The sequence below is a fragment of the Tachysurus fulvidraco genome, chromosome 16 (genome assembly GCF_022655615.1).
Source record: "Tachysurus fulvidraco isolate hzauxx_2018 chromosome 16, HZAU_PFXX_2.0, whole genome shotgun sequence".
In the NCBI taxonomy this organism is placed as follows: domain Eukaryota; kingdom Metazoa; phylum Chordata; class Actinopteri; order Siluriformes; family Bagridae; genus Tachysurus; species Tachysurus fulvidraco.
Genome location: NC_062533.1, coordinates 2,388,634 through 2,413,633, shown reverse-complemented (window position 1 = coordinate 2,413,633; position 25,000 = coordinate 2,388,634). Strand labels below are relative to the sequence as shown.

General features: G+C 40.7%; 2 protein-coding genes across 11 annotated transcripts in view; both read right to left on the bottom strand.

Moving 5' to 3' along the window:
- Positions 1 to 830: 830 nt before the first annotated feature.
- On the bottom strand, positions 831 to 8,805 carry lbr (lamin B receptor). Its single transcript, XM_027153754.2, has 14 exons — positions 8,644 to 8,805; positions 6,830 to 7,000; positions 6,452 to 6,637; positions 5,835 to 5,912; positions 5,168 to 5,330; positions 4,408 to 4,604; positions 4,027 to 4,081; positions 3,711 to 3,905; positions 3,514 to 3,617; positions 3,219 to 3,344; positions 2,774 to 2,942; positions 2,610 to 2,690; positions 2,397 to 2,519; positions 831 to 2,292 (listed from the first exon to the last, which is right to left on the bottom strand). The coding sequence occupies exons 2-14, from the start codon at positions 6,992 to 6,994 to the stop codon at positions 2,132 to 2,134; spliced, it is 1,803 nt and encodes a 600-aa protein (XP_027009555.2). The 5' UTR covers positions 6,995 to 7,000; positions 8,644 to 8,805; the 3' UTR covers positions 831 to 2,131.
- Positions 8,806 to 10,670: 1,865 nt separating this feature from the next.
- enah (ENAH actin regulator) overlaps positions 10,671 to 25,000 on the bottom strand; it is a 97,143-nt gene continuing 82,813 nt past the window's right edge. For 6 of the 10 annotated variants that reach the window (XM_047801345.1, XM_047801346.1, XM_047801344.1 and 3 more), the window contains 11 exons: positions 24,362 to 24,801; positions 19,804 to 20,481; positions 18,140 to 18,468; positions 17,673 to 17,809; positions 17,046 to 17,094; positions 16,821 to 16,872; positions 16,479 to 16,545; positions 15,451 to 15,510; positions 13,769 to 13,853; positions 13,589 to 13,646; positions 10,671 to 13,195 (listed from right to left, as the gene is read on the bottom strand). In XM_047801345.1, the coding sequence (XP_047657301.1) occupies positions 13,158 to 13,195; positions 13,589 to 13,646; positions 13,769 to 13,853; positions 15,451 to 15,510; positions 16,479 to 16,545; positions 16,821 to 16,872; positions 17,046 to 17,094; positions 17,673 to 17,809; positions 18,140 to 18,468; positions 19,804 to 20,481; positions 24,362 to 24,801 (1,993 nt within the window). In that variant the 3' untranslated portion in view covers positions 10,671 to 13,157. The remainder of the gene's footprint in view (positions 13,196 to 13,588; positions 13,647 to 13,768; positions 13,854 to 15,450; positions 15,511 to 16,478; positions 16,546 to 16,820; positions 16,873 to 17,045; positions 17,095 to 17,672; positions 17,810 to 18,139; positions 18,469 to 19,803; positions 20,482 to 24,361; positions 24,802 to 25,000) is intronic. The other 4 variants (XM_047801343.1, XM_047801350.1, XM_047801348.1 and 1 more) reach the window with 3 other exon arrangements.

Below are 25,000 nucleotides of genomic sequence, written 5' to 3'. Positions count from 1 at the left end.
TGATCCAATTATCAAACCCTGGCAAAAGGCAGTAATGAGTGCTGGCTCTAATAGGATGTCGACCGGGGTCCTTATTTAAAGGTCATGTGCTGTTAAACCATCTATACCATCTACAACGTGTCCTGGGGTACAGTCAGTGTTCCAGTTCTTCCCAAAGGTGTTCAGTGGGGTTTAGTCAGTGGATAAAGGAACGTGTAATACAGTATAGAGGTAATATTTACTGTGATATCAGCAGCCTCTTTTTTATGTGGATTATGTCGTACTACATTAAAAAAAAATAATGGAGGTTCTCCTGAGTGCATCACTGTTATATCCTAGATTCTCTAATAAAGTCAACCTCAGCTCACTACTGCCATCTTGCTGCCAGCACAGCTTTTAGACTTTAGAAAATCTTGTATTTCTTGTAAATCTATTTGCAAATATCTGTAAAAGTAGAGTTGTAGAATTTGCAAGAAATTATTGCACCTGAGACAACAGACCAAAATTTCAGATATTTACTTCTGGATGTTTTTTTTGTGGCAAAACAGCAGATATTGAAATATAGAACATATTGTCGTTTTTGTCATGCCAATATATTGAGACACATGAACGCATAATGCACAACAATTTACTTCATCATAATCATGTCTTCAGAACAGCACATGGACACTAACCATAAAAAAACAACCCTAAACTCATTTTAAGAGTGGACTTGATGAAGTTTCCTTCTATGGAGTCCATTTATAAAGGCAAACAGACACAGAACTCATGAGCCTACCTGAATATAAAATAATGTGTGGCTTGAATCTGATTGCTGTTGTTTAACTTTAAATAAATAAATAATATACAAGTAGGCTACACAAAATACTTTATTTTTGGCAAAACATACAATGAACATCCTGCCTTATAGGCAGCATTTGCTTTTTTTTGTTTTTGTTTTTATGGTCTATAAAACATCCCTGTGTGCTCCGATGGTCATCCAATTAAAGCCAAACAGAACATTTCACAAATCGGCAGTCGTCTCACAGCATCCGAAAACTGACTCACCCTGAGACGACTGGGTAACTTGCTGCTAATAGTTTAGTTTAGTTTAGTTTAGTACAGGAACACTGAATTTCTTTTCATCAGCAATAATAGGTTAAAATACCAAGCAAAACAAACCAGTAAACATCAGGAAAACATGAAAGGTTCTAAATGTACACAAATGATAAGTACTGCAGTGTACATGCTGGATAATCTGCCCGGTTAAGAAATACTGATTTGCTACACAGGACAGAAGCTCCCAGTCTTTTGTTCAACCCGTTTTAAGAAGTAAAAAGTTACCTAATAAACACTTCCTTCTGTGCAAATTATTTCTTACATTTTAAAAGATTTGTGCCAAGACATTATACACGACATTAAACTCTCATCAGCCTAATTCACCAACAGTACCACCAAGCACCAGCACCACTGATCCATTTCATGTTTCTTCTTACACTAACATGTTTGCAAAGGTAGATTTCAGTCAAATAATACCATAAGTGTGATATTTGGTGCCATGCATCATATATATTACAAGAAATAACAAATGAAAATAATAAATCATCTATTTCAGAACAAAATAAAATAAGCAATATGTAACTTAAGCATTCAGGCTAAAATGAACATTTTCACACAGAGCATGTAAAATTAATTTCAAAACAATTTGCCTTAAATTATATATAAAAAAAAATATTTATCCAATTTTCTTCTTATAAAAAGCACTGGTCCTGAGACATAACTGTTTTCACTATACAAAAAAAAAAAAAAAAAAAGAGACAAAAGTGGAATACATACAATTACATCAATTAATATCCAATCAAACATAATATACAAAAGCATTAAAACTTAACGTATTGCAGAATACACTGAGAAATAAAAAGGTAAAACAAATGGTTGAAAAGCTCATATATGGGGGAAGGTTACGGCAGAAATGGCTTGAGTAGAAAAACATGTATGTACATTATTATACATAAGAGAGCTTAAAACATTTTTTTGTTCTCTGATCCAAATAGCTGCCGAGTTGCTTTGTGATACGCTCGCTTACTTTCTTCTTCTTTTACTCTTAGAATTAAGATTTTCATTCAGATACTCCACAGGAAATTTTGTATGCCCCAAATATGCGAGTGTGTTGTCAGTACACTCGGGGGAAGATGCGGTAAGGCACCACTTTGCAATACTGCTCCCACGCCAAGCCGTATTTCTTCCTACACTGATGCTCATCCCGTGCCTCCCGATGCACCAGAAGGATGATCAAGTAAATCAGATAAAAATAAGGAATTATGTGATTAAAACCTGTTGAGAGTAGAGAAACAAAAGATGGGAAAAGATTAGATTAAAAAATAAGCAAACAGCTAAAAAGCCTTTCACGCTGCAGGAATCCAAATCCATCAACTTACCACATGTTAGGGACCAAGCCAGTGCCATGAGGATGTCTCCGAGGTAATTCGGATGACGGACAAAACCCCACAGACCAGAAGCAATGAGGCTCTTTCCAGTTGCAGTTGGTATTGTTTTCAGATCTAAACAAATAAGCAACAGGTGTGTCGTTTACATGCGTCATAACCCACCAGAAATTTGGCAAAGGAATAAAAAATGTAAGATATACACACGAGACAAGGTCGGATCGTTTGGATTTCTTCTGAAAGCAAATTTCTGAGAGTTGGCTTTCCGGAATATGTAGTAGCCAATTGCTGTAAAAAAAAAAATCATAAAACTGTTAACATGCGGTCTGAGACTGTATAAGTATTCTGCTAAGAAAAGGAAACTAACTAACCATTCAGTAAGATGGTGGCAACAATCCAAAACCCACACAGGTCACTGGGGTGACGGACAAGGTAGTATGACTGACAAGTGAAAGTAAAAGGAACCCAGGCCAAATCTCCAAAAGCCAACATGAACCCAAAGCCATCGTCAACTATATCCATCATGGTTAGAAGTTTCTCCTGAAATGCAGACAAATCAGTACATCGGTCCATCAGTGAGCGATAGTGTGTGTATTTCTAGAGGACGTCTAACACACGCTTCCTCTGAGACACGTGTAGTCGGTTCCGTGTCTGTTCCGGCTGTGTGCATGTGGAGGTGATACACAGTGAAGGACGGAACAGGATGAGCATGAAGGAGCAATGCATTTCAAATTGACAAATTTTTTAGGACGTGGATGGATAAATGAATAGATGCATAGTAATGGCATAATGTAAACTGTATCAGATTAATTGTACCTCATGCCAAAGGCCATCAACAACCCAAAGCATCTGGAAGCCATTCACAAGCAGCATGGCGTAGGAAGGGATGTCAAGATTCTGAAGTTTCATCTCGGCATGTAACATCGCAAAGTTGAACACAAGCTGTAAAATAAATAAATAAATAAATAAATAAATAAATAAATAAATAAATAAATAAACACTTGCATTGGAGTACAAATAAGTAATAACACAAAGGATTTAGTGCAATTAGTATATAAAAATGCAAACACTATACATTTTAAAAGATAATAGTTTAGACTTTAGGACCCACCCAACCAATAAGTCCGGGACGCATTTCACAGAAGAATTTGATATCAAAATCTTTGATTCGTGGATTCAGCTCACGTCCCATGAAAAAATCATACATCACATAACCTGAACAGGAAGATGTTAACAAGATTTTTCAACACATGTTCAAATTACTTACTGATCATCTTCTGAGCACTATATTTCACAGAACACAATTACCAGTATTTCCAGCTGGAGCAAGCTCATCATCAGAGGCCCAACGGGAACGGACAAACAGGTAGATGCTGAGGAGGACGGAGATGAGCAGGGCGGAGGTGTAGAACTGGAGGAAATGAGTGTGGATGTAGCCAAGGTCCACTTCATTGTATACACCAGCGCCTACCGCTATACCACTGATGAGGAGCGCGTAAAACCCTACCAGAACACAGGACCAGAGAGTGTAGAGGAAAAAACACCCAGGTGCAAAAAACGAATAAATAAACAAACGCACTCATCTGTAAATCTTACAATAAAGTATTAAAGTAACCATTCCTACCATTAATCCTGTATTTCAGTGTTTTCCCATTTTTTAGAGGCATCCCATGAACCACCTGAGGAATGAGAAAAACAAGTTTGACCCACATGAGTATTCTATATAGAGATTTTATTTTCAACCCAGTTTGCTAAAAAAAAAAAAAAAAAAAAAAAAGGGTCACTTTTAAAAGGTTACTAACAGGAGATAATAAATGAAAGCATGAGCCCATGGACAAATCCCGCTGCTAGCTCTCTTTTCACAGTGCTGATTCCTATCAAAGCCTCCTGAAAAGGGAAATCGGGGTGGGGGTGGGGGGTGTTGGGATAGAGGTGTGTTGTGTTGTTTTTCATGTGACTGAGACCCACATCACACCAGTCTTGTTGTGGTTGAAGGTGGAAATACCTTGCCAATAGGGAGCAGGGAGAGGACAGCCTGGAAGAGCAGCCAAAGGATTGTGATGCCAAAAACCTGCCAGTCCCAGAGAGAGTCAAGTGGAAGAAGCATGTGAGGAAAGCTGAGGAGACCAGAATCCTTCTGGCCACAGAGAATAAGCAGTGCCAGCACCACCACAGGAAGCAGCAGCAGCAAAAACAATACACCTGAAGCAGAACGATAACCTATAAATAAATCTTGCTACAAATAGGTGAAAATTATAGGGGGAAAAAACCTAATTAAAAATGCTTTCAGACTGGTGTAAAGCATAGTACAAATAATCCTGTAGCAATTTAAAGGCCTAAATTATATTGAAGATGAGACCTAAATGAAGTGACACAGTGTGCTTCTTTACAGTGACCCAAAAACAGATAACATAGTGTTATAAACTTTGACACATTTTTTCTGATTAGTTGTTGAGGCCTTAATTAACAGTGACCTGTAGCATGTATAAATAAATGCTTACCTGAATTTTGAAACAAACATTAAAAAGAGGAAAACAATCGAGTTCCAAACGGAACATAGACGGCAAATGCGGAATCACTGAATGATCTGGTAAGCCTTTATAATCACCAGCTGATTGTGGCCCAGGATCTTACCATGTCACGTTATGTGGATACTATTTTAATTTTAATGTCTGCCAGGAGCCCCTCAAACGTGTATCCTTGGCTGTTTTCGCATACATTGAAGCTTGTGTGAACCTTAAACTGAAATGTGAGGAGTCTCTCACCGATCCTTCCCCCAAACTGCAGTTCGGTAGTCTTGCTGGTCTGCTGTGGTGTGGCCAGTAGCACAACTGGCTTCTTTTTCTCTATCGGTCGTTCTTCACCCTGGTCCTTCCGGCGACGAAGATTGTAGCGGCCACTTACCTGGTTCTCAATTTCCTCCTTTACCTTATGTAGAAACATGTAAATCATAAGATTTGAACTTACATCATATAATGTAAAGACAAAAATACTGATCGTCAATAAGAGGCTCTAAATTCAAGTCATCGGAGTATAAAAAATACATTCAATAAACTGCATAATAAATATATCATATTTATATATATAAATAGGATATATTTATATATCATAAAATGCTGGTTATATTATGTGAGGTAGACTAAACTTTTAAACTCAATCACGCCGTCTCCCTGTTTATTATTGTTGTAAACCTGGATGGAGAACACAATACATAAGAGCGTTGTAATCAGAACTATAACTATAACCTTGCTCTATGGACATAAACAGCAGAAAGCTACAGGGATGACATTAAACTACTGTATGTAAGAAAAACCCCAGATGTTTTTCTACAGTCAGCTCAGACTTAGTCACATTTAAGTGGCCAAAGCTTCTGTAAACAAAGTGTAGTTTATTCACAGACAAACAACCATCACAAACATGCTGAATCCTCACCTCAACGACTTTGTTAGCCGTGTCATTCTCCTCTTTCTTTTCATGCTCATTGTTGCTATTGTTCACCACTGACATTGTCTGAAACAGAGAAATGATGAATAAGTAAGTTTAAACAAAAGAAAAAAAAGGTTATAAGACATTTTATTGGTATGGCAACAAAATAACACAAAAAATGGAAAAATTCACAAAAAAACAAACAAAAACAAAACAACAAATTCTTGAAGTATACAATAGTGCCAAATGAACTTAGTAGGCCCATTTATATGATTTGATTCAAGGTTAATTGTCCTTCCTAGTGATCCCATGATAGGCTCCAACCAAGATAAATCAGTTAATAAGGATGGGAAGGAGAAAGGAAAGAAATAATGACAGAAATAAAGACAAAAAATAAAGGCAAACGGAATTAGCACTGATAAATATAAAATAAATATGAAATGATGCCTTGAGAAGGTAGTTTTTTTTTTTTTTTTTACCACGCTGGGTTAAACAGAAATTGTTTCTACAATGTTCTAATTTTTGACTAGCTCAGTTTATTTATTTATTTACAGATTTATTTCACAGGCCACTGCTTCAAGAAATCAAGAAACGTTCAGAGCACCTAAGGTGGGCGTTCTTACCACGGGCGAGAGGCGCACTTCCAGCATATCTTTAAGTTTATCCCTGCGTGTCTCGGTGGTTTGGGATGTAGAGCGACGCGATATTCTTGCCGGAGAGCGTGATCTACTTCGGCGACTGCGTGCTGGAGATCGGGAGCGAGAGCGAGACCGAGTGCGGCCAGAACCCTGCTTAAATCCAGTCACACTCTGCAAACACAGGATGTGAAGTTACAAGTGGTGTCAAACTATAAAGCATAAAATTGTTACAGCAAAGTTAAGTACCTTTAATTTAACAATTTAATTAAATGTAAACCTTCGCAGCGTTTAAAAGTCCCTTTGACACATCACCAAAATACGAGAAATAAACTGGTGCAATTAAATCAACAATACAAGTCATACCTTGATATCTGCATCCTTCAGCTCCAGTTCTGTACCATCTTTGTAGATGACTGTGTAGAGCTGAGACTTGACAGAGTAACTCAACACTTTGACCTCATAGTAAAGGTTACTGCCGGGCCAGCGGCCCATCACAGTTTCTCCAACCTGAAACCGCACAACTGGCATCTCTACCTACAGCACAGTACATTACAAGAGACACAACATCATGCATTTTAACAGATGTCTGCATTGTACCGGTTTTCCTGGTTTAGTCAAATCATATGCCTACCTTTCTATCATACAATTAACCAAGACTTTCAAGGTTTCATATACACCTCAACATAAAAAATACAGCAAAGCACAGGCACACTGAACATTGTGGACAATGAAGCTGTGCTGTCAGCAGTGTCCAACATAGAAGTGCTGACAGGATGATCCTCGCCAGCCTCCGTTACCCTACACTAATACAGGGGGATGCCATACAGGGGGATTTAATGCCATACAGACACATTTAAAAAAAAACCAAATAAATAAAATCCAGACATTTTCTGATGAACTGGGACACACAACTCATTGTAATACCTCATATATTATCTGCTGGTTATATATTAAGTCTTCATTCCTGTATTTTTGCCCATGTACTGTAGAATATACAGTATGCACTCTGGTCGGCGCTGCTTTTGTGTATTGTCTTGTGGTGTTTCATATTGTTTGTTTTCTCGAACTGTTTGCACAGGTGCACTTTATGTGGCTAGAACTAACTAAGTGATGGAGAACACGATACATAAGAGCGTTGTAATCAGACCTGTAAATATAACCTTGCTCTATGGACATAAACAGCAGAAAGCTACAGGGATGACTTTAAACTACTGTATGTAAGAAAAACCCCAGATGTTTTTCTACAGTCAGCTCAGACTTAGTCACATTTAAGAGGCCAAAATGTCTGTAAACAAAGTGTAGTTTATTCACAGACAATCTGAATCCTCACCTCAACAACTTTGTTAACATTCTCTCTTTCTTTTCATGCTCATTGTTGCTATCGTTCACCAAAACTAACCGGACACACAAACTGGGTGTCTGGGACACAATAAAGTCTTATAGACATTTCTCTGTGTTGTACTTATTGCACTCTAGCTCCCACAGATGGGGCTTTATATTACAGGGCCATAAAGAAATGATGACGTTTCCTTAAGTATCACATTATATGGTTATATTACATTTTACAGTAAAAGTGAGCCACATATACTGTACGCGGTGCACCGTGTAGCTTTAAGGGCGTTTATACCGGAGGAGAGAAAAGCGCCAAACCGCGCAGCTGCTCCTTTAACAAATCGGTCTGAAGGAGGGAAAACGTCATGTATTCAAACCCAGACATCTAACTGAGGTTTAACAACAATCAGTACTGCAGTACAATCACACACACACGAGCAAAACCCAACGTGTTTAAACAGATAATTATAGTAATAATAATAATAATAATAATAATCATTATCTCTCAGGTCACACACACAGAGCATTAGCTTAGCATAAGGCTTGTTTTCCTGTCACAAGCCGGTTAGCAAACTTTCAGAAGTAACAAACAACACACAGTATTTACTATCCTGGTTAAATATGTTATAAAAGCTTATTTTCATTTTCGGATAAATATATTCACGCGCGCACACACACACACACACACACACACACACACACACACACACACACACACACACTCTCTGTAAATGCAACTCATAATTCTCTCCGTGTGTAAACTTTTTTTTAGTTTTCTCACTGACAGAACGAACACACAATAACGTACATAAACCGTCACAATAACGTACATAAACCGTTCCTACCTGTTTCTGTAGAAACTTAGCAGAGAATGGATTAAAAACGGGATATCTGCCTTTAAGTTTCCCCCCCACAAAAAATGTAATTAATATTTAAAATAAAAATCCGTCCCGAGCGCTAACGTTGTTCCTCCCTCTCTGACGACTCGACGCCTACCGAACGCCTACGAAGGCGCGAAGCTCAGCGATTGGCTGCAGGAATCCTGTTTTAAAACAGACACGTTTGGTGATTGGACGAGCTGGGATTTTTAAAGCGTTGGCATGTAGCGACATCCAATCAGCAACCAGCTTTAGAGTTTCCGTTCGTCTGTTTACAAAATGGAGGATAGGCTCATGTTGAGTGTTGATGCGTGTAGAAGAAAGAGGAGCTTTCTCTCACTCTCACTCTCTCTCACGCCGTTTACAAGATCTTTACACTTTTTACACGCTGTCTAAAAGACAACCCTAGGCTTTGAGATAGGAGTTGGTCATTTCCATATGTACTGTATTTACAGTATACTGTAATCATGACATTGCAGGTTAATTTGATTTGAATAGAAATTTCCTTTACAATCTACCTGTGTGTCTGTGTCCACATTTTCACACAGATACTCTAATATTTAATGCTATATCCTGTGGTACTTTATTGTACAATGTGGCTTGACTCTACACAGCCATCTACAAACTATGACTTCCTCTCTGAAGTTTCACCTTCACTAATCATCTGACCTGAAGTGAACTTTACCATGATGTTTAATTTAACCCAGATCATATCCATCCCCAGGTCCTTATAATGCCTCCTTGCCATATGCAGTTACACTCAAAATAGCATTAGATCACATTACATGTTCTGCCTCATTGGTGCTGACAGAAATGAGTTTAAGAAGGACATTGGTTGAAATGTAGCTGTGAGCTCTGTAAATGCTCTGCAGTTTAGTCCAACCTCTTTCCTGTTTACTGCAACTGAACCGTCACCACAAGAAAAGTGGCAGCAAATGATCTGTGCAGTGATGTAACGCAACAGCAGATGTGTATGAATTTCTTCTGCGGAAGTGTGCAGCGAGCAATAGCCATGTTTCATCATACCGTCATAAGAAAGGCACCCAGGATGTGCTCAAATCTGACAGCTTCTCATTCAGAGAGCAGTATGGATTCACACTATTCTTCCGAAAGATATTCTGAATTAATAACGTTCACTCCAAAAATATCTCCTATCAGGATTATAATACTTCATCACAGGACAGGAAGGTAAACAGTCCCTCATTCCCTATATGTTCCTTTCCATCTTTCTCACTCACAGCACTAATCAATTATCTACGTTATCCACATAGTGCATGCATTATTAGTTCAATAGTAACTTCAACTGCAAAGCTTAATATACACAGAGCAGCCATAACATTAAAATCACATGCCTAATATTGTTGGTTCCATTTGTGCCTCCAAAACATCTCAGACTGGTTGACACACAGACTCCAAAAGACCTCGGTGTCTGTTAGTTAGTTAGCAGTACCTCCGTGGATCATACTGTATGTGTTTGTCCAGAAGATACTTGATCAGATTAAGACCTAAATGATTTAGAGGCCAAATCAGCACCTTGTCATGTTCTTTAATCCATTTCCTAAACAATGTTTGCAGTGTGTCAGGACACATCATCCTGCTTAAAGAGTATTAGTAAACACAATTACCATGAAGGAGTGAACTTGATCTGTAGCAGTGTTTATGTAGGTGGATCGTGTCACAGTAACATCCACATGAATGCAGGACCCGAGGTTTTCCAGCAGAACATTACCCAGAGCGTCACACTGACTCTGCAGCCTCGCCTTTTTCCCATAGTGCATCCTGGTGTCAGCTCTTCACCAGGACATCGACACACACAGACCTGGCTGTCCACATGATGTAAAAGAAAACTGCCATAGCTCCATGGTCCAATTCTGATGCTCACACGATCATTCCTTTCTTTACCCTTTAAAAAACAGGCCTTTCCATGTTGCCTAAAAGTTTCATTTTATTTTAGTATCCAATACTTGAATAGTAAATTCACACAAAACAGCAGCTGTATTGCAATTTTTATTTCATTTGCTTAAACAAACAAATGCATGTAAGAAATGTCTAATTAATATGAGAACAATATGGTACAAGGAGAATGAGAAAATAGAAAAAAAAGAAACCAATAAAATGCATTTTGTGGACATTCAAACAGATCTAATCCACCACACGCCTGAAAAGTCGACGTGGTTCTCAGCCGCTCCTGACGATGGAGAAGTCGGCTTTTTTTTAAAAAAAATGTATTTATTTATTTTTTAAAAAGAAAACCCAGTCGACCATTCATCGTTATTTAAATGACTCCCACCGCAACAAACCTTACATTCTCAGACATTTCGAAACTTTCTGTATAAACCACTTCTAACACAAACCTTACTGCAACAATAAAAATGGCATAAAGAATAAATGCACATTTTTCAAAAAAAAAAAAAAAAGTAAAATCTCCCTTTTATATTGTACTGAAGCAGGGTGAAAAACGTGAATGAAGTTATGATTAGCCGTATAATTATTACTAGTTGTTTTTAAAAAATATCTGACATATTAAATGCGACTTCAGAACAAGGCACAAACCATGAAGATCACAAACAGATTTATCCATGTATGAAATCAATCTCGATTGCAAACGGTTCTCGTCCACAGCCTTCCAGAAAACAAAAGGCTGCTCGGGACAGTGTGGTGTTCAGGAGATTTGTTAGTGTTGAACTTTGGTGGGACTGCCACACACGGGGTGATGACATCATCAGCAGTATCGAGAATTATTTGATCTTACAGGTTATTAAAGTGCAATCAATGCTGTCTCTGTACAAACTTTCTGATTCCTTAATAGATGATGTCGAATGACCAGGAATGGAAAACGAATGGGGGTTGGGGGTGGTAAGAGGGACCGTACGCCTATAGCAATAATCATGACAAAATGTGCTACTCTGTGTGAAAGAATTAAAATAATACGTTTACAAACTCAAAGAAATAACCAAAAAAAACATGATCAGGCTCCAGTCACATTAGTCTTATACTGTTGATTCATTTTCCACCTCTGATTGTACATAGAGCTTTTAGACTAACCAGAGTCTTGAAATTCGAAAAGAAACGATACCATGAATTAAAAGCCCGTCAGAACCAGCATTTAGAAATAAAAACAAAAGTCCGAGGGACTCTTGAGGATAGCAGTTTACCTGTGTGAATTAACCGTAGCTATAAACAGGTCGTCCACGTTTTACAGTTTATTAGACAAAAACTGGTGTGCAGTTTAAAAACACTCACGCGCTCACTCGCTCACCAACTGTGGTTAGAGATGATTACAGAAAATAAAGAAATGCGCATAGGGAGGAAAACCGAGTGTCAGTGCTACACTTATTGCTTATAAATTGAAAAACAAGAAACGATTTCAGTTTCGTGGCAGCAAGATTTCCCATAGCATTCAGAACAAGACATGCACTAAAAATCAAAAGAAATAACAGAAGAGCCTGCAGTGGACCAAGAAACATTATTAAAAAAAAAAAAAAAAAAAAGATGCTAGATTTGATTAGCACTATCTACAGATGCGGTCTTGTTGATATTGGCATTCACCCATCATTTAGAGACTGAAAGGATTTGGTAAAAAGCTACAATGAATTACAGTAGAGAGGCATCGACTCGCCCGATTATTCCAAACCATTTTCCTCCACATACAAGACGAAGGTGATTAAGTCGTACAGTGGTTTATAGGAGACAGACTTTGGAGCGTTTGTCTCCGCAAGTACCTGGGAAATTACTAAAACTGATGCTGACTATGCCAAGATTGCATGGCTAAGCTACTTCATATGGCCATGGAATATATTAGAACAGACAGAATTAAAACGAATTGAAGAATATCTAGTTTGCCTTTAAATGACATACTGGGATTATAACGATATCAGGAAGACGAGCTTTTTACGAAGTCCTGCAGCAAGAAACTACACCTGGTTCATTCGTCTGCTTGTTTGGCCTGACTCCAAGTTTTCCCTCGGTGGTGCTAAGCAAGCTAAGCTAAGCTCTACTTCACACTACTTCTGACCAAACATGACTGCCCTTTGCTAAGCAAATGTGCCAAATAATGAACTTCACACCTGCTGGAAAATACAGTCACTCTTCAGTGATTAATACAGTATAGAGTTCAGTAATAGGTTGTGTCGTTTTTCCCCCTCCTCAGAGTGATTGCTCATCTTTCTATGATAGAGTAATCTTTTGCATATTGACAGTCACTTCGCTAATAACGGCTGCGTCCCATCCGCTAGCTGGAACACGGAGGGAAGTTCTACAGCCTGAAAATCACACCTATGGCATCTCTTCTCGGTATTTGTAGCCCTAAAAAGGCATCGCGCTCAAACGCTCCTTCAGAATTAACATGGTTATTGTGATCACCACGAGTTTAAAATGCTTTTGTAAAATGTCCGTTACCACTGCATTTTTAGAAAGTGTCAGAACTGAAGCTGGCCTTGTGATGGACCATGGTTGGGAAACAGTTGGGGAGTCATGGTCTCTTACGCAGAGTTGGACTTGCCCAACTCCTCCCTGATCGCTGGAACACAGAAAACATGGAGAAAAAGTGTGAAGTTCGTCTTTGTGGAAAAGTCGTCGGCATTCGTTACACTTCACCAGCATCCGCTACACAAGTGCACCATGTCGGTGTAGGGCAGCTGTCTTAGACACCTGAGGTCACAATCTGCCACCGACCTGATGCTGAAGTGTAGCAGGAAGCTGGAAGTGATGCATAGTCTGAATTATTTAAGATATTCCATTAACTGTTTAATAAGATTCGGACATGTTGTCTTCCTGTTTGGGTAAATTTATTGTTAGCAACCTTAGACTCAGGGCTCGAGTGGAAAACTACTGCCTGTATAAACACACGCACGCAAACACACACACACAGGAACAAACACGAACACACACACACACACGAACACAGTATTACCGTCAATAAGTTCTTCTTTCAGCTTTGACAGTTCCTTCCTCATCTCATCCAGAATGTCCTGAAATGTTCAAAATCGATATTTCACAATTTTACAATTGACATTTTTTTCTTACAATCAGTCAAAATTCTGGAACTTAAAACACATAATAACCGTAAGCCATTTCATGCCTGATTACTGACCTGTTTCAATCTGTCGTAGTCCAGAGTTTCCGATGGCACTCCATTGGCACTTAGGGATCCAGTAGGAGTGGGCGTAGACCTCGGCCTGAGGAACAAACAGGATGGGGATCACCGTTGATCCACAGAAACTTACATACAATAGTAGCCGAGAAGTGGCAGCATGTTAATAGTGCCACGTGTTTAAGCACGTTTCTACAACAGAGAAAACGCAACACACTGCTGAGGCTGAGATTGCAGGCAGGACATGCAGAACCAGGCATGCAAGCAGAGTACAGTCAATACAATCAACTACACCTCCGTCATACCGCTGAGAGACATGTGTCTACATCTGTTTACATTACATCATGAGCTATATGGTGTATAGTGCACGTCAGAGGGAAGAGTTAATGGCTCTGACCTACATGCTGAACCGGGTCTCATCTCGAGTGCACTTCACTGCACAAAAGTCATGGCTAAATGAATGGAATAAAACTAAAATATATCTAGATTTTTTTACAGTGTATTTCAGCATCACACACATTTAATCACGCGTTACAAATAAACGGATAAACGAGTACAAATTCAGAAGCTATGCTTAGACAAACATTATTGTTTAAAAAATTTATAATAAAAGATTTGACTGGTTAAAATAAACTGTTACAAAAAAAAAACTGATAAATGGAAGAATTGACTTGAATTGTGAGTTCATGTCAAACAGAATCTCCCAAATCTATCATTTAAAAAAAAGGGTTTCAATTCGAAATCTGATCAAAATCTATGGACTTCAGTATATTTATGTATGGAAAGGCCAGTATAATATAAATAGGGTTCACATGTTGACCACATAAGCAGTTGCATCCCAACACCGGCTGAAGATTACATCGACGTCAACGAGTTTAGAATTGTGAAAGCACTCCAAGCTGCAGTACTGCTGCATGCACACACCCCAACACACACACACACCCCCACACCGCAACCCCCACACACCCTGACACACACAATGCCAACAAGGTAATCACCCAAGTGTAGAGACAAAATGCCACGAGATCTGTTCAGCTAACAAGAATATAAATAAATCCTGGGAGCAGTGGAGGACTGAATCCCAGCCACATAATCCAGCCCTAACATTTCAAATAAGAAACGAATACAGGCAAAAGTACAGTAAGGGTTCACTTACTTTCACGATGCCTGTTTAAATTGTAAGACAAAGCTAATGTTTGTTTGGATGTTGAGAATGACTTTTCTCTCAGATCACCATTGCATATTATTGAGAGACAGAAAACGGAAACGCCCATGTGCACAAGTGTCAGGGCATGTGTCCTTATCTGCCCGGCCTGCTGGGAGAGTTGGCACAGCCTCTCTGTACAAAGCCACTTCGACACTGTTGCACCGTGTCTCATTACTCTGCCTTAAACTCTAGGACAAGATGTAGATTTTTGTTAAATGGAAACGCTAATGCAATTAACTATGAACGTAATGACGCTTACAGAAGCCTGACTTGTTTTAACAGCACCGACACGAGCCGGACGTGTGCTGGGACAACACGCGGTGGTGATTACTTTGTTGGCCAAACTAGCAGCTCTGTGTGCCTGAGAGTAAAGTGAGCCACTTGCAGATCCATCCCTCGACCTGCTGACAACACTTGTAGCACAACAAAGACTAAAAACAATAAAAGAGCTCGCAAACTCTCCAGACTCTTATACCTGTTTATGGAATCACTGTACTTTTCAGTACTCATCTGATTTCTCCATGGAGCATCCCGTCTGCGAGAGTAAAAAGACTAGCTGGTCAGAAGCGTGGGAGTGAGACACTGTGTACAGTGTTTCAGGGCATGGAGATGAATCAATAAACCGATTTATAGCAAATTGCCCCTTTTTAAGTTTCCTGCTGCACAAGAAACGGTTATGAATAATGACATCTGCAATACACAAACAGAACATCCGTGTGCGTACATCACTGACTGGGGAAAGCTGGAAACAAGAAGTATTAAGAAAACTAAGGGAAAGTAAAGCAAAAACAAAACAAAAAAATAAAACAACAAGATGATCCGTTTATTATCCTGATGCTGGTATCCATTCTTGTTAAATACCTTTTATGATGACACTTTTTATTGGAGATGAGACGAGCCATTACTGTTATTCTCTCTGATCAACAATAAACTGTTCCCTGGTTCTCTGATCGTAAGTTGTTGTGTCTACATTACTGTTGTAAGCTGTACAGAGCACAACACTGACCGTCGGAATCGATAGTAAACGCTACGTCACTTTAAATACGAACGTATCATTTGTTTTTGAGCATCGTCGTTTCTGAGAGAAAGATCTGGATTACAATTACATAGCCATACCCGAGTTTGCTATAAGTCACACTGACTCGATATCTCGACTCTTCTGTTCATCGAGGTTTAACGGTACCGTGCGTGTGCGGAGACGGACGTGCGCGTTATACGTGACAACACCATTTTAGTACGGCCATTTTAACTCCACCCGAGCCCGGGTTCTGTCATGCGGCCTTGTGGAAGCACAAGACAAAGCAGATGCAGTCAGTGTTTCGTGTGAGGAGCGACACACCTGAGCTGCTTTATAAACTCACAGTGCAAAATGATGTGTGGGAACGAACATGAAAACCCTCACAGAGAGACAGAGAGAGAGAGAGACAGAGAGAGAGAGAGAGAGAGAGAGAGAGAGCATGGAGAACTAGGTCACGGTGACATGCTTTGTGCTTGGGTTCATACCTTCCAATAACTGGTGATTTGCTACCATTTATGGTGTTTGTCCTTTCCCACGGCTTTCTGGGCATGTCTGTAATGGGCATAGGCAAATGTAAAATAATGAAATAATAATATATTTTAAAAAAAAAAGGGAAAAAAAAGAAAAAGAAACAAATTTCACCACCAATACAAAGACTGATAAGTTAGATTAATGACATGCAGTTATTTAAGAGCTTTTTTCCTGTTTGTGAGTAGCAGGAGGTTTTTTCCCCTTTTTTGTTGATAGAAAACATCAGGCGTCTGTTCTGACTGGCAGCTGCATGCGTCCTGTTCTGGGAAGTGAGTGAACACCGTTGGGCTTCTCACCTGGTGTGCTACAGGCTGACAGTTTCGGAGTAACGGTTGCTTCGATTTCTTCCTGTTGGATGAAGTAGAAAAAGCTGATAATGGAAGGATAGTAATAACGCCCATATGCACAATAATACAGTTACAGCACGGATGAAACCTGGTGTCCACTTTGGTATCAGACAGCAGGGAAATCCTCTCGATAGTAAAATGTTTGCTGTGCAGTTTGCACTTCTCCGGACTCACCGTTTTCTGATCAGGCTCCGGTGACGCTCCTTTCTCCGTGATTCGTCTTCTGTGTTACGAGGAAAAGAATAAGAAAAGATTTATTTAATTAGCGGATTATTAAATTAGCTTTAATTGTGACCCGGTGTAGTTCAGTGTAGACATCTCTGTAGATTTTACTGTTACTTCCTAAAAACAAAGCTGCAAGAGCTTGTTTTCTCACTCACCATTTTAAAGTGATGTTCACGATCGTGTTAATATAAAAGTATAGCGCACAACAATAGCTGGGCTCGTTTCAGAGCGCAACGTACTGTAGCTATATGACATTCGGCTAGATGGAGAAGCGCAGAGGCTTTGATTGAGGACAGCTTTATTAGCCAAGAAGCTAAAGCTCTGAGCAGAGTGGTCATGTGATGAACAGACGTGATTTTTGCATCACTACATCACTACATCCACATGAAAACAAACCAATAGTGTTTTATATACTGTTCCTCAGACATATAGCTACATTGCCTGTACATTAATTTCCCCTTGTTCTCTATTGTCCGCTGATGAAGAAAGATGCACACAAGTCGCTGCACGTGTTCAACTAACACGTTCACTCTGCTCACACTTTAAATGCCACTATGGGCTGGAGAGTGTTGGTACCTCCTGGCCAGTAGGGCACTCATCTCCTCCATGAGTCCTCCTCCTCCAGGCAGTGGACCATTTCCTCGGGCAGCCTCGGGCTTGGCAGCGCTGGGAGTCACCACACCGCCAGCAGCTGCAATACTTGGCTCTTCACTCTGCAACAGGAAATCAGAAGCATGTGAGTTTTCTGAACTGCACACACGGTGCTTTGTATCCGAGTTCAGATCATCAGATCTTTCAGAGCAGAGTGAAACACAACTCATACGCCGAGGGCTAAGTACTAGGTTGGAGAAGATCTGCAGAATGGAGCTAATAGATGAAAAGTGATTAGTAGCGCCATGATACACACAGAGACAATAAAGTGACTCGGATAACCAGATGGACAGTGAAACTGGTCTAAAAAAAATCTACTATTCCCAGAGTGAGGGCTATTGTATCGGCAGGATTTATTTATTTCATTTATTTATGCGATTCATATATATTACCCGTGACACTTTCCGTAACTTGGCGCCTGCAAGGGCAGCTGCCAGGCCAGAGAAGGGCTTGTTGTCATCTCCGGTGGGTGAGGGAGTAAAAAGACCAGAGGGCAGAGGTGGTGCTGGAGGTGGAGGTGGAGCAGGAGGCACGACCTGGCCAGAGGGAGGAGGTGGTGGTCCTGGGGGAGGAGGCAGACCTGTGGGAGTAAGTGTGGTGGGGAGAGGGGGAGGTGGTGGGGGACCGGGAGGGGGAGGCGCTCCAGCAGAAGTTGGGGTCACAGTGGAGCCGGGTGGAAGAGGGGGTGGAGGAGGCAGAGGGAGGCCAGTCTGCACTGTATCTGTGGAGGGAGGAGAGAAAAGAAAGAGAGAGTGATCAGATCAATGAAGGAAGATTTATAGTTATACATCTACTTCATCTGCACATCTTCTAAATATTCCTAAATCACTTGTCTAATGTTCCCCGTATCCCTGTGATGAGGTTTGTCTCCAGCTCCAATCCACCTCATCCTACAAATCAGCCAATTAACCAGCCCTCATGTTGACGTACGTGTGACAGGATGGGTAGAATATTAAACATGTAGGGTATCGGAGCAGTGCAGCACTACGACCATGTACTTCTGTATACAGTCAGTGACAGTTTCATTGTCATGGTAGATACTGTATACAAGTGCTAACACAAAATGAATGAGTGTGGTGCAACATGACCGGAGGTGCACTTTATGAACAAAAGACTGATTCGGTACATAATACACGGGAAGGACAGATGACTTCAATACGTGTTGATGAAATGTAAACACAATCACCTTCTAAATAATCAAATCGTCATGATGACATCTTAATGTAGACGGAAAACATTTTTTCACGGCATAAAATTAATTACTGCTCGTAATCATGTCCTTCATGTCGATGGTTAACTCTTGTGCTTTAAACATGAACCTGCTAGGAGTGAAGTCTAAGGACAAATCATTGAACATGCAAGCATCCGAGTTACACATTAGTATGAAGCTCGATTCTGAATGCGTATCTATATACAAGTTATAATTAACTACAAAAAAAATATCATTAACTTTCTACAAGAAAGAAAATAAATAATCCATAAACACGGATGACAGGAATATCACTTTAGAGCAGGACGACGACGTAGCTACACGTACTTGCTGCGTCTTCGATACCCGCTATTTAAAACTCGAACACAAAACATGAGAAATCTCGAACAAAATAGTATTTAGTCGTGTCCAATTCTATATATTTTGTAAGTTTACTGTACCAAACACTGGTAAAGGGCTTATTAACTATGCCTGACAAATGAGATTCATGATGACCACAAATAATAACACAACTAAACATACGGACAAACCAAACTTTACCGATGGCTCCTGAGACTATTCGAATGTGTTAGAGACTGACAACACTTACTGTATAGAAGAGAAGAAAAAAAAAACATGCCATGCTAATTCACACACAAAGGTATCCAGAATGACCGGGTGGGTGGTTTTCACAAATGGAGGGGGAGGTGATACAAGTCAAGCTACCAAGATAACAATTGTCATCCTACAAAGCACCAGATTACAGCTGCAATGGAAACTTCACACTTAAGCGCGGATACTTCTTGGAACCTCCTTCTTGGTTTAGTAGGTTAGTGGAGGCAGAGAGACAGAGAGAAGAGGCCTTACCCGGCTCTGGAGCAGAGGAGTCTCCCAGCACCGAGTTTACAGAGCAATCAGCATTGGCAGGGCAGGCTGTAGAAGGAGAGGGGACAACAGGAGGATGGATGGATGGACAGGACACAAAAGGAGTCATGGGGGTGGGGAAATGGGGCAAGGATTGAGGAGGCAGAGGTGGTGTTGGGGGTGATGGAAAGGACTGGCCCAAGACTGGCGAAGCAGCATGGTATTGAGTGGTGACTGAATGCCCATTGGGCGCTGTGGGTGAAGAGGAGAAAAGAGGGCTGGAGGCTGGAACAGCAATGACTGGCCGAGGGCCGGTGGCTTTGCCAGGGGGGCTGCTGATCATGACTGGAGGCGATGGAGGTAAGGGTGTGAAATTGGTGGGCTGGCAGACCACTGTTTTGGAAGCTGGGGCAGGAGGCAGAGCCGTGGGGGTAGGTTGAACGGGATGCCGCCTGGGGACGGTGGCATAATGAGGTAGGACTGGGTGAAAGGCAGAGCCTTTAGAAGTGGCAAAACGAGAGGCAGAATGGCGCAAGGGTGGGGTGGGAGGTGGGACTACAGAGGGTGAAGAAGAAGAAGGAGGAGGAGGGTAGTTGGGAGTGGAAGGGGATACAGGTGAAGAAGAGGCAGAGCTCTTGTTGCAGTCTGGAGGTGGAGGGGTGTGAAGGGTACTTTCAAAGGCTGTACAGACCAGGAACGGAAGCCGTGCAGAGAGAAACAAGACAGAGAAAGGAAAGGAAGAAAAAAGAAAGGAGAGAGAAAGGGAGCAAATGAAGCAGGAAAACCAGCACAGACAGACCTACATCTTCATAATTATTTTACTCATTTCTAGGACAAGTTAAATTAGTACAATCTGTTAGATGAAATCATTAATGACTTTAAAAGATGGATCACAGTCTGTGCACACACGGCCAGTCAAGTAGGTGAGAGATACATCTTCTCTCGTTCGGTACTTTCAGGAGCCAGTACCAAAAGTGATGACTGGACTAACTCCTAAAAGCCCACCTCATTTTAGATTAGTCAAGCTAATCAACACATGTTGGTTAACCATTCACTCCATGCCAACTACGGCAACTTCTTATTAAAAAAAAAACAAAAAACTTTTTATATATATATTTGTTTGCAAAATCTCTCAGTAGAACAAATGGCACATGGAAACCTGAATAACGAACCTAAAAATTCGGAAAATATGGAACTGGCCATCAACAACCCTTAAATGTTTAAAATTCATCCTAAAGTACTAAGCTACAAGTATTGCCAGCCAATCATCTCAAAAAGAAAAATATCCAGTAGCCTGAAGACTAAAATACAGAGATCGGGCGAAGAGTATGTGGCAATGCTCTTGACTGAAGTGCCACATTCTCCTGCGCCAATGACTCGCTCCGATGTTCCTAAATACTCTCATCTCCATGGGCGTAAATTTCATTTAACAGTAGGGGGGACAATAAATATTAAATTTCTCATGAGCAATTTTTGAAGAGGGGACACAAATAGTCTAATTGTACTTATAAAGATTATTATTGTAGCATGGAGACGCGTCATTATGCTTATTTTCAAAGTTTTTCTTCAAAGAAAGTAAAACATCATAAAAATAATCACAATAATAAAAACTAGGAATTAAAACAGGGTTAAAGGTTACAGTGCACTGTGCAACCAGCTATTGTAAACAAGCTAACGTTAACTAGATAAGTCAGATTTAGTCTAATACAGCAGATTCATGGAAAATGACGTCGGTAATTCAGCCTTTTTGCCGCAAATATTTATGAATGAATCTGCATCAACTACATTAAAGAGAATCGCTTTATTTAAAGTGAATAAAATAATAAGATAATTATATATTTATAGAATATAATTATAATAATAAAATAATAAGCCGCAGTTACACACCTGACTCGTGTGTGCAGAGTAGGTGAGATGTACTGGGAAAGCAGGCAGTGGGTCAAACCACTGTGAGGAAGGGGAGGGGGGGACTCAACTGTTTCTAAATGCAGTTTTTGCGTTTTTTTTCTACTTACACAATTATTTAGGTATACATACATATATTTTCACAATAGAGAGTGAGATTTTTTTTTTTTTTCCCATTTTGGGCGGGGGGTGGGGAGGGGGACAATTATTTTATTTCTTCACTCATTTTTTAAACATGGGTCATATTCATAAGGAACAATAGCTGCCACCATAACATTAGCTGTGGTTCTGTGAACACCAGATCAGCACTAGGGGTGGTGTTGAAGTGGAGACCCTGTAATGCTCAAACATACATATATACACACACACACACACACACACACACACACACACACACACACACACACACACACACACACACACACACACACACACACACACACCATTTGCATTAAACCTAGTATCTGTGGCCCATAGGGACGGCACTGGTCCTGAATGTCACAGACAACTGGTGTAAGCCACTTTTTAACCACCAGGAGAGCTTACTTTAAAAAAAATAAATAAATAAAAAAGCTGGTACTAGCCTTCTAGTGTGTAATGGTATCTGCTATGATGTGGTGAGACAAAATTGCTGCCACATACAGTTTGTGTAGCACACCTAGTCCATTCTACATGGTGCACAACATGTTTGGACCAGTTCTCACATTATAACATACATAGCCTACATGCTATGGGCTTGAGCTCAGAATAATTTCCTTGACTGGTATGCAATCATCAAGTTGGCTAAAGTCACATGTGCAGGCAGTCTGGCTGGGATTCGAAGAGGTCCACCTGCTACTGGAAGATTTGCTCCCAGATCTGCTACCCCACATGGGCATATGCCCTTCCTCAGAAGTGCATCTGTTGCCCCATTGACCCGTTAGGTAAACTGATCTCAGTGATTCTAGACATCAGTGTGGCCACTTTCATGTACAACCGAGCCTTTCTGATCTCGGGCTAATTTATGCACCTGACTAACCCAAAAGGATCATGACCTGGATTCTGGTGTCTCCGCAATACAGGCAGGAAGGCCACGAGGGTTAGTCAGAGCTCCCTCAGTTCTAGCAGGTTGATACACCACCCATGACACCGCTCTGACCTGAAACCAGTGAGGGAGATGTCTCTCTGATGGGGAACCATTCCTTGGCATACCCCTTTCTTGAGAAAGGCTTTGCATCTCCAGCAACACAATCCTCTCCCAAGATGAAATCTCAGTGTATATATATATAGCTATATTTAGCTGTGCAGCTGCAACTGGACAATAGCTGACAGTTTTAGCAGTTAAAAGGACCTTTAAGGGACCAAATATGTCCTCTCAGCTGTAGAATTATTTTTACATAGGAACACATTGCCCAGTCTCCTTGTTCTCTCCCCTTTAGGGCTTCTCTGGCCACAGACCCCAAGAGCATCCCAGACACGCAAGGTGGACTTCCAAGGTTCACTTATGGCACTGTGTACTATGTCTGCACGCTCTATCTCTGCATTATGTGAACCAGATTGGTGGAAATCCTTCTAATCTCCCAGACCATGTACACTGTGGACTGAAACAAGGCTTCGCTTGACTCCATAGTGGAGTGATTGGCTCTCCAGATTTCTGCAGTCACTCTTGTGCTAGCTTGAGGAAGATTTAGCTTGACAAGGATGCAGTACAAAGCTGATGTTCATCAACTTTACAAGAGAGGTGTTAGACACTGGTGAAACCCTCTGGTGAAAAAAAACATTTCCTATCAGCTCTACAATGTTGTACTACACGTTGAGATGTAATTTATCTCATTTCTGGAAGAACATACAAGTTGCAATATTAGATGTACACCAGGAATACAACCAGTCCAAACCTTTATAGATTGTAGGCAGGCAATTAATCACACACAAACCCCTTCCACCCCCCAGCTGTTAGAAGTTGGAGAAACTTTAATTACTATCCAGATTTTCCATATTATCCTTATTTCAGAAATCAAGGTTTACATGTTATTCCCTTCCTTCTGAATCCTTAATCAATTGGACCAACGAAATCCGAAGAATCTGTATATATATATATATATTTACACTTCATTGCTGATTAAATGAACTACTTATAACAAGTCACCATGACACCATCAGCCTGTGTCAATATTTAATTATTATATACAGCCTTAACCTTTTATCATGGATTACAACATTGGGCAATATTTTATCTAAACTTTAGCAGACGTTGCATTTACCACAACCCACAACGTCACTTCTGATCAAACTGATGGAGTCCTCTTACATGCGATGGTTCTTTAGTCACAGTGTAGGAGAGGAGGATGAGCCGAGCACCCAGTGTGGTTAAACCCAATTCACTAGCAAAGCTAAATCCCTACAGTAAAGAAAATCTTTGACATAACTAAAATACAGCAGACCACTTATCCACTTTAGTAGCTCCATTAAGCAGTTTATATGAAAACAGGGGCAAGAAAAAGCAGCTTGTAAAAGCAGAAATGTAATGTATTCAGAGGACGAGGTAGAACAATGCCTACAACTGTACAAAGAATATCTCTGCCCTTATAGACCTCACACCCCCCCATGATGCGAGTGTATGAAGAAAACACTGCAGCTGTTGTGGACTCTGTAAAAAGACGAGGTCAGAGCAGCTCACCGGTGTTGGAGACGCGTCGTCCTCTATCGGCATCCTCTCTGTCGACCTGCTCCCGGTGCTCCCTCTCCTGCCTTTCCCGGTCAGCACGCTCGCGCTCCAGCCGCTCACTCTCAGCGCGCTCACTCTCTATCTGCTCCTGCCGCTCGCGCTCCAACCTCTCCAGACGCTCCTGCTCTGCACGCTCTCTCTCCAAGCGCTCCCGTTCCTGACGCTCACGCTCCTGATGCTCGCGCTCCAGCAGCTCTCGTTCCAATCGCTCACGTTCCTGACGTTCGTGCTCGAAACGTTCACGCTCCAGCCTCTCTCTATCGCGCTCCTGACGCTCCCGTTCCAGCCTCGCACGTTCCTGACGCTCTAGTTCGAGCCTCTCACGTTCCTGACGCTCTCTTTCGAGCCGCTCACGATCCAGCTCCTTCTGACGCTGCAGCTCCTGCAGCTGCCTGAAAACAAGAAGCAGAAAGGAATAGAATAAAACAGAGTAAAAAACCTAAAGCAGATGGATACATGACCATGACATGATGTCTTATGACATGGTGATTATAGAATAGCAGGCAGTGTCACTATATAACTCATTATCTGCACAGAGTATCACTAGCTACAAACATGGAGGAAACCAAACATTTCACTCACACATTTGTA

Coding starts and splice junctions, on each gene's coding strand:
- lbr (XM_027153754.2), bottom strand. CDS start 6,994: ATGCCAGTTGTGCGGTTTCAGGTTGGAGAAACTGTGATGGGCCGCTGG. Junction 3,345..3,513: donor GTCCCGGACTTATTGGTTGG/GTGGGTCCTAAA, acceptor TTTATTTTACAG/CTTGTGTTCAACTTTGCGAT. Junction 2,520..2,609: donor AAACGATCCGACCTTGTCTC/GTGTGTATATCT, acceptor TTATTTGTTTAG/ATCTGAAAACAATACCAACT.